A 13,562-nucleotide genomic window follows, 5' to 3' on the forward strand; every position below is an offset into this window, starting at 1 on the left:
GTTAGCAGAATAACATATTACAGTTGATTGACAAACCTATCAGGTTGTGACAAATATCCTTTAATATTAACAGTAGCACATCAACTCATAACATCTTATGCTGCTATTTAACTCAATTAAATTGAAAGCTAACATCTTGGCAAGTGACTGCAGGAATCAAAAAATTTAAAATTTACAAGATTCGACTTGCTTGATACACTTAATTAGTCCAAGTGTATATTAAGTGTATATATAGTAATATATATATATATATATATAAGTATAGGTCTATATATATCAGTCTTTTTCAGTCTTGCGGGCATCGCGAATCACAAAATGAACCGATTTTGAAGCTAGTTTCAGATCCTTGTGGTCATGCCAATAAGTTAAACTAGAAAGACATTTTACAATTTACAAATGACTACTCTATCCATGAAAATCCCATTACAATATTTGAAAAGCTAAAAATTACACTTACATTTTAGAGTAAGTGGGAGAATCTTTCTTCAATCTTGTTCAACTACTACTGACTTTCCATGTCGGAGCAATTAATGCAATACAATGGGTCTGAATAAGCTTCTTGTTGGTTTTTATACTGCTGTATTGATCTTCTGACGAACCCGTGCGCTGAGACAGAGCATATGCACAAGCACCTGATGTGAAAACAAATCAGCATTAGGATAATGTAGAATAAGTGACTAGGTACATACCTCATTTATTATAACTGAGTTAATGAAGTACTAAGTAGTAATCGTGCCACCGTGACGTGATGGATGTTGAATGTTCAATCAAGCGCCAGCGTATCTGTGATGATGATGATGAATTTGAGGCGCACGTTATACAAAAGACTAAGTCCAGAACCATGTCTACGCTGAAGCTGAACATCGCAGCACGTGCTGTACTACATGTATCTCAAGCGAATGCTAGCAGAACGCAGTTGACCTGTTGACAGTGTTGACAACAGACTCTGAAAAGGACTCGCCAAGCGCCACCTGGTTGCAGAGTATCTAATTCGAATAAAACATACAATATCATAATGATGGCGCTAGTAGGTCTATATGAAACTGTTCTTATTAAAAGGAATTTCTGATGCACATTATATCATCGCTAATTGCATTCTTGGATAGCAACATGAGGGAATTCAATGTATTATATATTAAGTAATAAAAATATGTTGGAGTTAAATTTTCAGGTACTGTATTGCACTATCTAACTATGAAGATAATGCACATTCACGTACATATTTTTATAATACAATTTCTCTTTTCAGTAATCGTAATAATAATGATGCTCAATAAAAAATATATGTACAAATGATGATAAGAAGTGTTAAGTTTACAATGATAAAATAGTAGTCAATATAAAAAAGTATTGGTAGTTACGGTAACCACATTTCGTTTTCAAATTTTTGCATTGTCGATGCATTGGCCGATTTCCGACACGGGTTCATCATTTCATTTGCGTACAACATTTCGATAGCATTCACAACCTAATTGCTCGCAACTGTGTGCCAATGCCGCAGCATTCTGTACGTTCGAAACAATTTGTTCAACTTGTTTAACAATAAATTACAAATCAATGCGTTCGATTCCCACAAATCAATATCAAATATTAGATTACAGTATAATACAATGATGATTAACGCAAATATGAAACAAAATGATTTTCACTTACAAAAAAAACTAGAAGATATTTTTTATTTTTCGCTTAATTGATTTTGCCATTGCGGTGTGATGTCGCAATATCGATTTTAAAATGTATAATAAATAGTTTCATTTCATTCAAGATTTCTGCATGTACGTTAATTTTAAATTCCGTTTTCCGGTTCATGTATAAACTGTGACTTTCCGCTTAAGTAACACACTCGTATCTGGGCGCGATAAAATTGGTTTTGTTCGCGCGTTATTTTGCTGCAGATCCCAACCAGCAAAAAAAGAACTGGTCGCTGCTTCAATTATGCCTTTAAAATCTAATTTGAATAAATATACATATTATTACTATGTATACAATATTGAATGTAATGTATGTATAATAGGCAGGGGATTTTTATGCAAACACGCTCGCATTCCGCCAAGCACAAAACAGCGCGAACTGATCGCCGTGAAAACACGTCGAATAATCGCAGACAGAAGGAAGAGACATGTCACAAATCGACATGTCATCGTTTCTGATCAGGTGTGATAAAATATAGTTCGCGTATGTTCTGTATGTTGGCGGTGCGCGTTTACACAGTATTTGGACACGACACACATAATAAGCACTTGGGAATTTGTCTACTTAGAATCTAAAAGCAATCTTCAAAAAATAACAGGAGAAATAATTAGTCAACCAAGCCATGAATAAGCAGCAAACATAAAAGAAAATTAAATACTACTGATAACAAGATCGTAAGAAACGCTAGCTACAAAACAAGATTCTATAAGCAAACTTCTAATCAAAAATACCCGTCTTTTGTTATAAGAACTTTTGTGTTGAAATAAATCGTTTTTTTGCAACGCGTTTTGTAATAGGTACTTTTTTTTATCAAAAATCTTTTTATCAAAAATTGTTTACTTTTTGTCTTCAAAAATATATATTATACGATTTACGGTTAAATATTATTGTGTAATTTCTGCTCTACGCTTTTACTAGGTGACACACAGCATATGTTTGGGAGGAAGTGTTCATACCGGAGGGTAGTTATAAATGTGATGTTGATATGCCGAAAAAGTATACAATTATTTGTCCAGCCACAATATGCTTGCTCTCTAAAGAGTAATCATCGTGAGCCAATCGGGTAAAGTGTAGCTCTAATCACATTCATAGCATTTTTTGATAAAATTCTGCTATATTCCAGGTAATATTTTATCCAAAAAAATCATGCGATCTTGCATACGATGTAGAGCGTAACATTCCCGAGATGGTTCCGATATCAATTTAAAGCCACAACAATGATCGCACACAGAGAGTTTGAAAAGTCGGAATTTCAAAATTGATTTTACGTTAAAAATTCTACGTTTTCATTCCCATTCTCAGTTTACTAACAAAGCGGTTTATATTCACACTACTTTAAGCAATATGTATAAATATTTACATATACACCTCGCCACCATGTGTGTTGGGTATTTGAATTTGGGAAATAAGCAATTATGCCTTGTTCAATTTAAGCACTCGTTTATACTTGGTTTGGTTGCAATTTTGTATGTGCCTTTCTAGTTTTGTTTTGTTACAATGTATTCATTGTAAATGTTGCGTGTATTGCATTCAATATATTCATGATTAGATTTCTCAAACAAAAACATAAAAATTAAGATATTAAAAACAAAAATTTCCACTCTTTTCACGTAGAGTGTGTTGCATTATATCACAGACCTTTTGTTTTTTATAATCATTTCCTATTTAATTAGCGTACGTACTGTATTTATTAATGTTTGATTTCCTCGGCGCGAATAATAATTGTCGTGCTCTTCAGTATGAGCTTGGACGATGCAGACATTATTGTTAAGGAAACCAAATAAAATTGCAAAGTCAAATAATTGCAAACGATTAATTGTCGTCCGATGAAATTGACAGTTGTTTTATCGGAATTAGTGTTGTTTTTATTTCGCACTTAGTCTTGCGTCTTTTGGTATAACGCAACTCCGTTGTTTTGATTTGCATGACGTACTTGTCTTCCTCATTTGCATTCGTATGCATTGCATGGTACTTAATACGTACTTACTTAAATGTCGTTAAGTAATCTTTATTATAAATTATACAATGCAGCTTTTAATTATTTAAATTGAACAAATCTATTGGAGCGTGTCTATTTCGTGTGCCGTCGTTCTGAGAACACACCATTTACTTCTTTTAATTCGTTTTTGTTAATACACGTTTTCAATTTATTTATTTATATAATTAACTAACATATCACAAAAAAGTTCCCTATGTTATAACGTTAAATGTAATTATTTGTTAAATATTTTCTTCTCTCATTTGTGTTTTTTCTAATTATTTGGGCACCTAGAATTGAATAGCACAGAACATTCGCGACGCTACGTTTCCAATGACGCGATTAGACTATGATAAACGTTGTTCTGCATTTCGCTAAACATCGACGCTTGTCCGCACGTGAACGAGTTGGCGCTCGTCGGCGCCACGGGGCTGCCGACGCAACTACCCTCAGGCAGATTGTTATTGATGAACTGCATTTGCATTTGGATGGGATTCATTCTACTACAACTATCACTAGAATTGTCCGTAAAGTCGACGCCCGTCGACGCCTTGAAGCGTTTCGCTGGCGGCTCCTCGCTGACGACCGCCGTTGGCAAGTCATCATCGTCGTCGATGGTCGTCAACATACGTGGCGTCGGCGGCATGTAGAACTGAGAGAGCACGTCCTGGAAGTCGCAGCTCTCAATATCGTCGTAGGCGCGCTTCGTATTGGCGTTAGCGTCGCAATGCTGCTCCGGCAAAAGCGTGGGATGTGTCGTCGTTGTACTTGTCGTCACGATGTCCGTATCATCCAGCACACTCTTGACACTCTCACTGATCTCATCCCTTTGCATCTTATCATAATCGTCCGTGGGTACCTCGACCATCGGGATGTCGTCGTAGGACTTGAGCTCGTTCTTGATGAATTCACTTTTAATGTTCAGAAAATTGTCACTAGTATCGATACACGTTGGATAATTCAACTTTTGTTTCTGCAATTTCTCCTCACGCACTTCCAGTTGCAATCGCTTCATGGTGTTATTAATTAACACCGAGCGACACAGACTCACTTCTGGATCGTCGATTTTTTTCAACTTACTACAGCTGATTTTAAGAACTTTGCGTCGTTCTTCCTTTTGGCGATATTTTGCCGATATCATTGATGGACGATTTTTCGGTTGGCAATACCCGGTGGCATATGTACGGGGTGGTCCAAAAATGTCATCACCGTCGTCGATGATTGCCGGCGGCGACTTCATATCGAATTCAATTTGATCCAGCTGAAACAAACAAAAATGCACAATGAATTTAAACTCGCCTGTCAGCTTTGATCCGCCTTGTTTCATTAAATGTAAGGCTAGAAAAATTGCGCACCTAGTAGGATCATATTTTTCATTTGATTTGTTTTGACAACAGTAACATATTATTCCGCTCATATTTATGCTTCCTGTAAATTTACCGCGTAACGGCTGCACGAACAGCGAAGTTCAATGACGAAATTGCGATGTCAATGACGAAACGAGTTTCGAACAAAATACGCATTAAATCGCACGAGAAGGCGACGTAAACACGATGCCGATCAGCATATGCTATTTTATAAGAGCGAACGCTCACAGGGCATCAAGGCTCTCGCGACCCAAGGCATCATCGCCAAAGCCCGGCCCCGGCAAAAGCGAATGTGTTACGAGGTCGAATCATCCAACAAACACTTTTATTTATTGTTATTATTATAACTATCATCGGCGTCGGAACATTTTCGAATGTTTTACACGCATTATAAAAAAAAACGACTCGCAAAAAACATCAAGGTGTTCAGTCCTTCGAATTCAGTTACTAAATTGCGACGCATAAATTATGTTTTTATCCTACGAAAATAGAAAAAAATCATTTTGTCTTGCATAACTCTAGTCTAAATGCATGATATCTGGTCATAAATTTAGATTTTGTTGCAAATTATTATAACGTCTTGTTTAATATCGCGAGCATAAAGATTGGTTACGCCAACCGACGGCATGACCGAAAAAAGCGCTGCGAAGGAGGACGCGAAGAGATTCGGGAAAATGATTACGGTAATAGGCAGGCTGGCAGGCCGGCGCGATTTCGTAATAGGCGTGTAGAAGCCAAAGCATTTTGTGCGCCGTGGTACCGCTGATATACATACATGCAGCATACACGCGTATGCCGCGACACGCTTCTTTGTCGACACGGTTTGTATGCGCACTCGGCAGTTCTCTCCTATCGCATTTGTGTGCTAGGCTTCTCTTCCAAGGGTGAAAGTCAAAGTGAAAGTGTGCGCGCTAAGCGTGCCCGAGCTGCACGGTACGCGCGGGCTCCTCGATGGCCTGCTGGAAAGAGAATGCCTGTCTGTATGAAGGAATCGGCGGTGCGAATCGATTCCGGAATATGCACGATTTTTCTTTGTCTCGTATTTTTACGCACAAAAATCACATTCATCAAACACACGCAACGCGATGACGCTCAATTATCTGCCAACTGTCAACACAATACAAACAAGACAAAGTATTCAACCACAATTTTCTGAGTAGGTACACAGTAATTGTAAAGTTAATGTTTTCACACCAGCCAATAATTAAATGTCTTCAGAAGATGGAACCTTTTGCAACGTCTTGGAAATTTAGTGCACGCTAGCAGACATTTCCGCAAATAACAATAAAAGACTAGCATAACGTGCACCTCAACAACGGATATGGAAGTGTGTCCATGTGTGTTCTACATAAGACCGCAATCGCCAGAAGCAAAGCAGGCCATCTCGTGCGAGTGTCGTCTTCTCCGATAAAGAAAGAAGCGCGCAAACATGAAACGGAATGAAATGGTAAAGCGCAAAACGTATAATATACGCGAATGTTGCACATCGCATGCTCCTTTGGTGCTTTTGTTGGTTGTTGTTATTGAGGTAGATATAAAATACGTTTTCAGTTTGCAAACGCGCGCCTGTACAGTTACCATTCGGCGCGGCGGCATTCCGAATGCAAGACACACTACACGCTGCCCAACACACACGCAGAGGCGAATAGAGGAACAGAAAATAACGCAAACGTAGCACTAGCGCAATGCCGGCATGCGGAGTACACGAATATGAATGCTCCTCTGCAGTAATGCCCTGCGAAGCGGCCAGCAGGACGAGCAACGAAATGCTTTACTGGAAGCCCGATGCAGTAATAGTGCAATGTGCAGCGTGCGACTTGGATGTGCGCTAAGCGATCCGACCACCACAACCGACATTGGATCCATCGGCAGACATGAATTGTTGAAAAACGGAAAACACGCTGGCGCTGCCATCCAGTCGAGGATTGCGGCGCGCAAATGATGAAATGAGCAAACGGACCAATAAATGAATGACTGACTAAAGAAGCCAAAGATGTGCTGCGCGAAAAAGTAAGAATGAAGCGCGGAATGAAGAATGAAGAGTGAAACGAGTAAGTGAGCGAAGAGCGAGCGACGAGAGCCGCATTGTAACGCAAAAAGAAAGTTGAACGAACGAGCGCGGTGTGCGCGCTGCGTCGCAGGACGAGACGGCCGCGAGAAAAGGACAGCGCGGAAAGAATGGAAACATTTTACGCTTTTCGTATCACGGAAAATTGGATTTGTAACGTAACATAACGTTAGCGTTCGGCGTTAAAAACGAAAAAAGACGTGGAATAAAAATAAAAAGCGAACAAGGCGCAAAATAAAATAACCCAACGACGCCCGGACGCATCAAGCACCAGCGGCACCGCGCGAAAAAACAGCGAAATCAAAACGGCAAACAGCAAATTGCAGCACAAGAGAGAGTGCAAAGTGTTTTAAAAACAGACGCTGCTTCTTTTTTAATCAAGAGCGATTATTATTATCGTTACCTGATTAATATCTCGAATGTACCGACTTTACGATCGCATTTATGATGTATTAAGAACACCAAACACGACGTTAACGATTAATAAACACTCGCGCTTGTCGAGTCGAAGCGTGTGTTCATCAACAAAGAAAAGCCCGAAATAAAAACGTGCGTGACAAACAATAAGTCACGTATGCCATCTATAATACAATCATAATTAACTTCATTACGAACACCGAACACCAACGTCATCATCATGGACACTTGTGCTTTGTGCTTGGTGTTTTACTGTTTCCCATGTTTCTCGCGCGTTTTCGTGAGAAGCGTGCTCTCATTTCATGCGGCCTTCTTCGACGCTCTCCCGCAATGTAATAACTTCCACGTAATTTCGATGTGCGATCAGCCAGCGACGAATCGTGATTAATGGCCAATTAGATGGAAAACCGGAATTTTCCGCGAAAGTCCCCGTGGTGAAATTTCGAGCAAAATGCGCACATTATGAAATTTAAAGTATTCAGGCTTCCTAACATTTTTTTAAGCGAGACGTGCAAGATTCAAATGAAATTAAATATGCCGTTATGTCGGCTTGTGTCGTCGCAGGTTTTGAAACTGCCAACAGAGCTTGGAAATACAGTAATACATGGCATGAGTTAAATGCACGAAGAATCCGTTCGTTAGTCGTTTTGTAAGTACGCTCTAGTAACCATCTAAGTCGAAAGTTGATTACGATTACAATAAGAGCCCGTCAGTGCTCGGTGCAGCAACATACACACACTCTGCGCATAAACAACAAAAACTATTTATTTCATTTCGTTTCTCAACTAAGAGAACAAATAAATATTAAAATACCACGCGATGTTTGCTCATGGGCAGCCGACGAGTGAACTCTAATAAATAAAAATATATTTATGAGTTCATCTACCGTTTAGAACGAGCAACATTTTTTGTTTTTCTAAAAGTGATTTTCGTGTTTCACAGTTCGGAAAGTTCTCAGCAGTAACAAGTAGCAAGTTTCAAATGTGGGGTCGTATGCATTTGCCGCTCATCGCGTTTCTTTTTTGCGGCGCGTACACACACCCACACAAATTTCGCCCTGGTGAGAGCGATAAGATAAATAAGCGTCGAGACGGCCGTGCGTCGCGGCGCGCTCGCTCTCACAACGTCGTCGACGACGGTGTCGACGTCTAGCCGTCCAATATCGATTTCCATATGGTATGAGCGAATAGCGCACAGGAGTATGGGGCGGCATACTCTCTTTCAGTGCATGCATACAAGTCCACTTGTCTACTTCAAAACTCTCTCGGCTCAAACGCTCACACATCTAAACGGCCGGCAATTGAATGCGCGCCCGCGCCGCGACGCCGTACGCGTACAACGTAAACATGCATCGCGTTAAAAGAACGCGCAAAACGAAACGGGAAAAGAAACGCAAAGAATTGAATAGAATTTATTCGGCTTATGTGCGCATCAAACAATGCTCAGCGCCGCTTTGAAGGTGGATTTCAACTGCCTACGAGAGTACGCACACTTTCGTGCTTTTTGTTTTCGTTCGACACCTTTTCCTTTTCGCCGTGCGATGCCGATGCGCGGAATTTGCATTATGCAACGCGAAATTCGAACGCGCGAATGCTCGTGAAGATAAAAGCGTTCAATAAGCGCGCTCAACAATGAAAAGAATTAATTTCGTTCGATTTCGAAACGCGATTGCCTCGGATGCAATAAGCAATAATGCGTAACCAAACGCGAGCGTTAAAATTCAACGGCGAATTAATACGCTAATACGCTGGCCATTGTGGCAAACGCTAACATAATAGATATATTCGTGCGTGTTTTCACTCGTGTAATGTGTGCAACGCAAGTTCGGGGCCCGACGACAAACGGCGTCGTCGACCCACTAACCCAATTATGACGTCAGAATTATACGAAAAAAACTATTACACTATAGCCCGGTGTATGCATTAGTGAAGTTACTAAATCGCGCAGTTTGACAAATAACATCTAGATAATTATCGGCAATTAGTTAGCTGCAAACACTGCGCAATGCGAATATAAACAATGACTATTTGTGCTTCCGTATAAAGTTCTAGAATTGCCAAACATAAACTAACAAATATAGGATTTTCCAAACATATTACCAACTGTGTAAAATCTATATAATGAAATGCATAATTACTAATGGAAAAGTTCCGATTGGGATAGATTACGTGCTACCGCTGTAACCTTCAGAATAAACCGTGTGTGCAGATTGGCACACTTCAAATTGACGTAATACAAGAATGTGTCAAAGTACCGCGCGTTAAACATTCCAATCTGATGAATCTGATGATTGTACTAAAAACGATCAAAAAGGATCTGCAGCCGTTAGCAAAACGAAGTAAAAAAAATCAAGCATAATGAAATCTAAATGAGTTTCAGTTATCTCAATGCGCGCGCGACTGTATTGTTCCGTGCGCCGCACGGTGCTGTGAGTTCAAGTACAGTTATTTTCTCACAATTTACTAGCAGTAATAAAAAGCGCTTTACATTTTGCCACTCTGAGCGAGACGCGGCGAAGTTCAGAAATAATTTGCTCCACCTTAAACTTTTCCGAGTGGCGGGGCTTAAAATGACCTCCGACAAGCTGAAAATTCGACACTGGGAAACGACCAAATTCGTTAAATTCGAACGAATGCAATTACGGACTAAATCAAAGCATAACAAATTAAACGCGAATGATATAGAGATAACCTTCAGTGCACTTGAACCCACGTAAGATAACACTGATGTACGCATAATCCACTTACTCAATGTAGAACACAGTCGGAAGTGACGATATTTCACGTATAAGTGACGCACCTGTTTATTGTTTTCACATTAGAAATACGAATTGCAAAAATTCCGCTTGCAGCTATGACGCGCAACTGACTGCCGGTAATAAAGCGGAATCACGACGCAACTAAAATTTTAGTTTAGTTTGTGAGTTGGAACGTAGCGAGGAGAGTGCATGAGCGCAGCGCGCACAGGTTGCGTCTTTATTATCGGCCGGTTTGTTCCCGCGTTATGACTTCATCTCGCAAGGTATTAAGCATTAAGGTTTTTGCCGCCTCCGTCGCTCGCACAGGGGAAGCTTGTTTGTGCGAGGTGGCGGCGGTGGCGGCACGCAGAGGAAGCGAGAACGACGCACCGGCGGCGGAGCGTGTGAGAGGGGTCGAATATCGATTCCGCGTGTGCCCATGTTCCCACTACCCCCATATCAAAGGCGGTCGAGGCGCCGCAGGCGTGCGAGAGAGCGCGCCGCACACGCGGTGGTTGGAAGCGTCGTTCATAAGTTTGGCGCGTCCGTGCCACCTGCTTTCGCTCCGCGCCTCCGTCTTTCATGATTTTCAAACCAGAATTAAGTAAAATATGTATATATCTCTACTTCGGCAGGCAGCACTCGGTGAAAGAGCCGCGCATGCCGGGGTGCAGTCATAATAAAAAGAAAAATGAAGTGGCCTCACGGTTTTTCTTCCACGACGTCGACGTCGTTGCCAGCGTCGTCGACAAGAACAATAAAATAAAAGCAACGACACGGCAAGCCACGTGAAAGCCCAGCGTTGGAAACGAAAAACACAGGAATGAAAGACAAAGGAAAATATTCATTGTAATTAATAATGCCCTGAGTCGCGTCTCGGTTACTCGCGAAATAAAAAACCAAGAAAAATATGGAGCTAATCAGGGACAAAAAAAGCAAGACTTATAACCGAAGCAGAAGAAGAAAAGAAGTCTCGAATGAGAAAAATGGAAAGAGAAAGAGTAAAAAGCGGCAAAGGACTTTCCACACATTACGCGAAACGAACGACATTGACTACACATGCAAGACGGCGCTCCAGGCCATACCAGCAGCAGAGTCGACTTTACAACCCTAAAGTGCGCGACCGGTGCGCTAAAGGGTGCTACACGTGTGGTGTGAGCCCACATATACACATACACATGGCGGTAAAGTGCTTAAAGCTTTTCACATTATAAACAACCCCGCAACGATTGCATGCCGATGGTTTGCGATTAATTTCCCTCTCGCTCTCCGTCTTCACCCCTTTCGTTCGCTGGGTTAGCGCGTGCATTGAACGTCTCCGTCATTTTACCTTGTTTTTAACGCACATGTGAATGCGTCCGTTGTCGGTGTGTGCCATTGCTGGGATCGTGCGCACAGAGTTACGCTGCACAATCGCTTATCGTCTTCACATCTCGATCGTCATTAACGCATTAACATTAGCATCGGCGGCGTTCGCTCGCTCGCGCGCTCACGTTTATAATAATTAAATGCCGATATAATAAGCGTTAATGCTTTAATCGCTTAATTGTTTATGTTAACACTTCGTGCAACAGCATTATCAAACATTGCCAGTCAGTCGGCAATACGGTTGGCGTGTCAACATAATAAATCTACTACAACTCGCGTAAATAATTGCGGACGCACGAATGTTGCGCGCGCAAAAAAAATGACCATTAAATTGCAATATCAAATTTATAAGATTACCCGAGCGGCTGGTGGCCAGCAGGAGAAAGAGTGAGAGAGCGAATAGAAGTCAGTGATTTTGATTAATTTAATGTGTATTTTGTAGATGCCGTGCGCGTGTGTGTTGGAGCGCGCGAATGCGAGTGAACTTGGCGCTGAATAATTCTGCACGAGGATAATTAATTGCAAGCCGCGTCGGAGAGGAGAGAGCCAAGCGCGCGTCGGCGAGGACGTGCCGGCACACACAGAGAGCGCAGGGCGAGCGCGCTTAGGATTCGCTTGAGCTTGGCGCCGCGAAGGGAAAACCGCCTCCGCTACTAGGCACACACCCACCTATCCCATCTCTGCGTATTACCAGAATGTCGCTGCTCAGCGCAAGGCCAGTACAAGTCACATAATATCTTGTAATACGGAAAACCATCTATAAATGTAGTGTCTGTGCACACGGTGGTATCGGCGGCGCACTGGGTGGCGGCGATGCGCAGCTTCTCGCTCGCCCGCCGGAAGCCTTTGAAACTGACGCGCGGCAACCAGACAAAGAGCGCGAAACGGCGTACGAGAGCGTTGTGTTAGCACCGACACGAATGAATATTGTGGGAAGCGCGAATGTGGGAAGACGGCGGCGGTGGAAGGCAAAGGAAGTTGTGGATTGTAGAAAAAGCCCTAAACTAAAACACGAGCCGACAGGGTAGCGCGACGGCCAGGCGGTGGCAAACAGGCGTTGGCGGCGGGCGACTTACTCGCCTATTACCGAAGCGCAACAGAGCCGTAAAACACGAGGACAAACAAAGAAAAAGCGCGCCGCGCCGCATTCTTATTTTTTATGTAATCATGCCACGCGCACTCCGAAATATGTTGCGCCACTTTATAGTTGTCCGCATTGCCCGAGCGCGCGGTTTAGCATTCGAAAAGCGTTTTAATAATGACTGAAATTGCGCGTGGGAGCGTCGAGTGCGTAGAGGGCAAACATAACCGGGCAGGATTACCGCCAAGCGTCCCGGCGTCACCGACGACGTCATCGCGCCTACACGCGACCGCCGGCGCATCGCAGCACTTCCCCCAAGAGCTTGTAATTTGTAATTTTCTACGTAATGAAATGCGCATACCATTTACCCCCACACACCACCAGTTTCTAGCTTTGAACTTTTCAAGTCAATTTCATGTGGTTTTCGAATATCAAGGCAGCCACGAGTGTAAATTACACTAAATAAATACATACGCTACTTACGATTGAGCTAAACAACTGATCAAACTCGTTATCATTGCTGATTTCCCTCACTGCACCATTATCTGTGTTTGCTAGTGATACATCCTTGCTGACCTCGAAACCGACGACCGCGTCAAACTCGAAATCACACATGTTATCAAGTCTTGATTAAAAACGAATAGAAACTAGCGAACAACAATAACCGTAACTATTGAATCTACTTTCAAACACTTCACGCACAAATATAAACCAATAAAGTCAAAACTCAAAGTGACCATTTTTCAATTCGCAACCCCGGTAGAAAAAGGGGTAGTAATAAACTAAAAGTGGGGGAAACACATTAAAGATAATTGCACAAAACACAAAGTTAAAGTGGAATTAACCTATTTAAA

The 13,562-nt window shown here is 41.8% G+C and overlaps 1 protein-coding gene across 2 annotated transcripts in view; it reads right to left on the minus strand.

The window, feature by feature from the left end:
- Positions 1-13,562, minus strand: part of LOC135792664 (uncharacterized) — a 72,914-nt gene that overhangs the window by 770 nt on the left and 58,582 nt on the right. For both annotated transcript variants that reach the window (XM_065303324.1, XM_065303323.1), the window contains 2 exons: positions 690-4,931; positions 458-632 (listed from right to left, as the gene is read on the minus strand). In XM_065303324.1, the coding sequence (XP_065159396.1) occupies positions 3,993-4,910 (918 nt within the window). In that variant the 5' untranslated portion in view covers positions 4,911-4,931 and the 3' untranslated portion in view covers positions 458-632; positions 690-3,992. The remainder of the gene's footprint in view (positions 1-457; positions 633-689; positions 4,932-13,562) is intronic.

The sequence above is a fragment of the Atheta coriaria genome, unplaced genomic scaffold (assembly GCF_025399875.1).
Source record: "Atheta coriaria isolate IRGN ID8LTWV9N9 unplaced genomic scaffold, Caltech_Dcor_3.1 hic_scaffold_5_pilon, whole genome shotgun sequence".
NCBI classification, from domain to species: domain Eukaryota; kingdom Metazoa; phylum Arthropoda; class Insecta; order Coleoptera; family Staphylinidae; genus Dalotia; species Dalotia coriaria.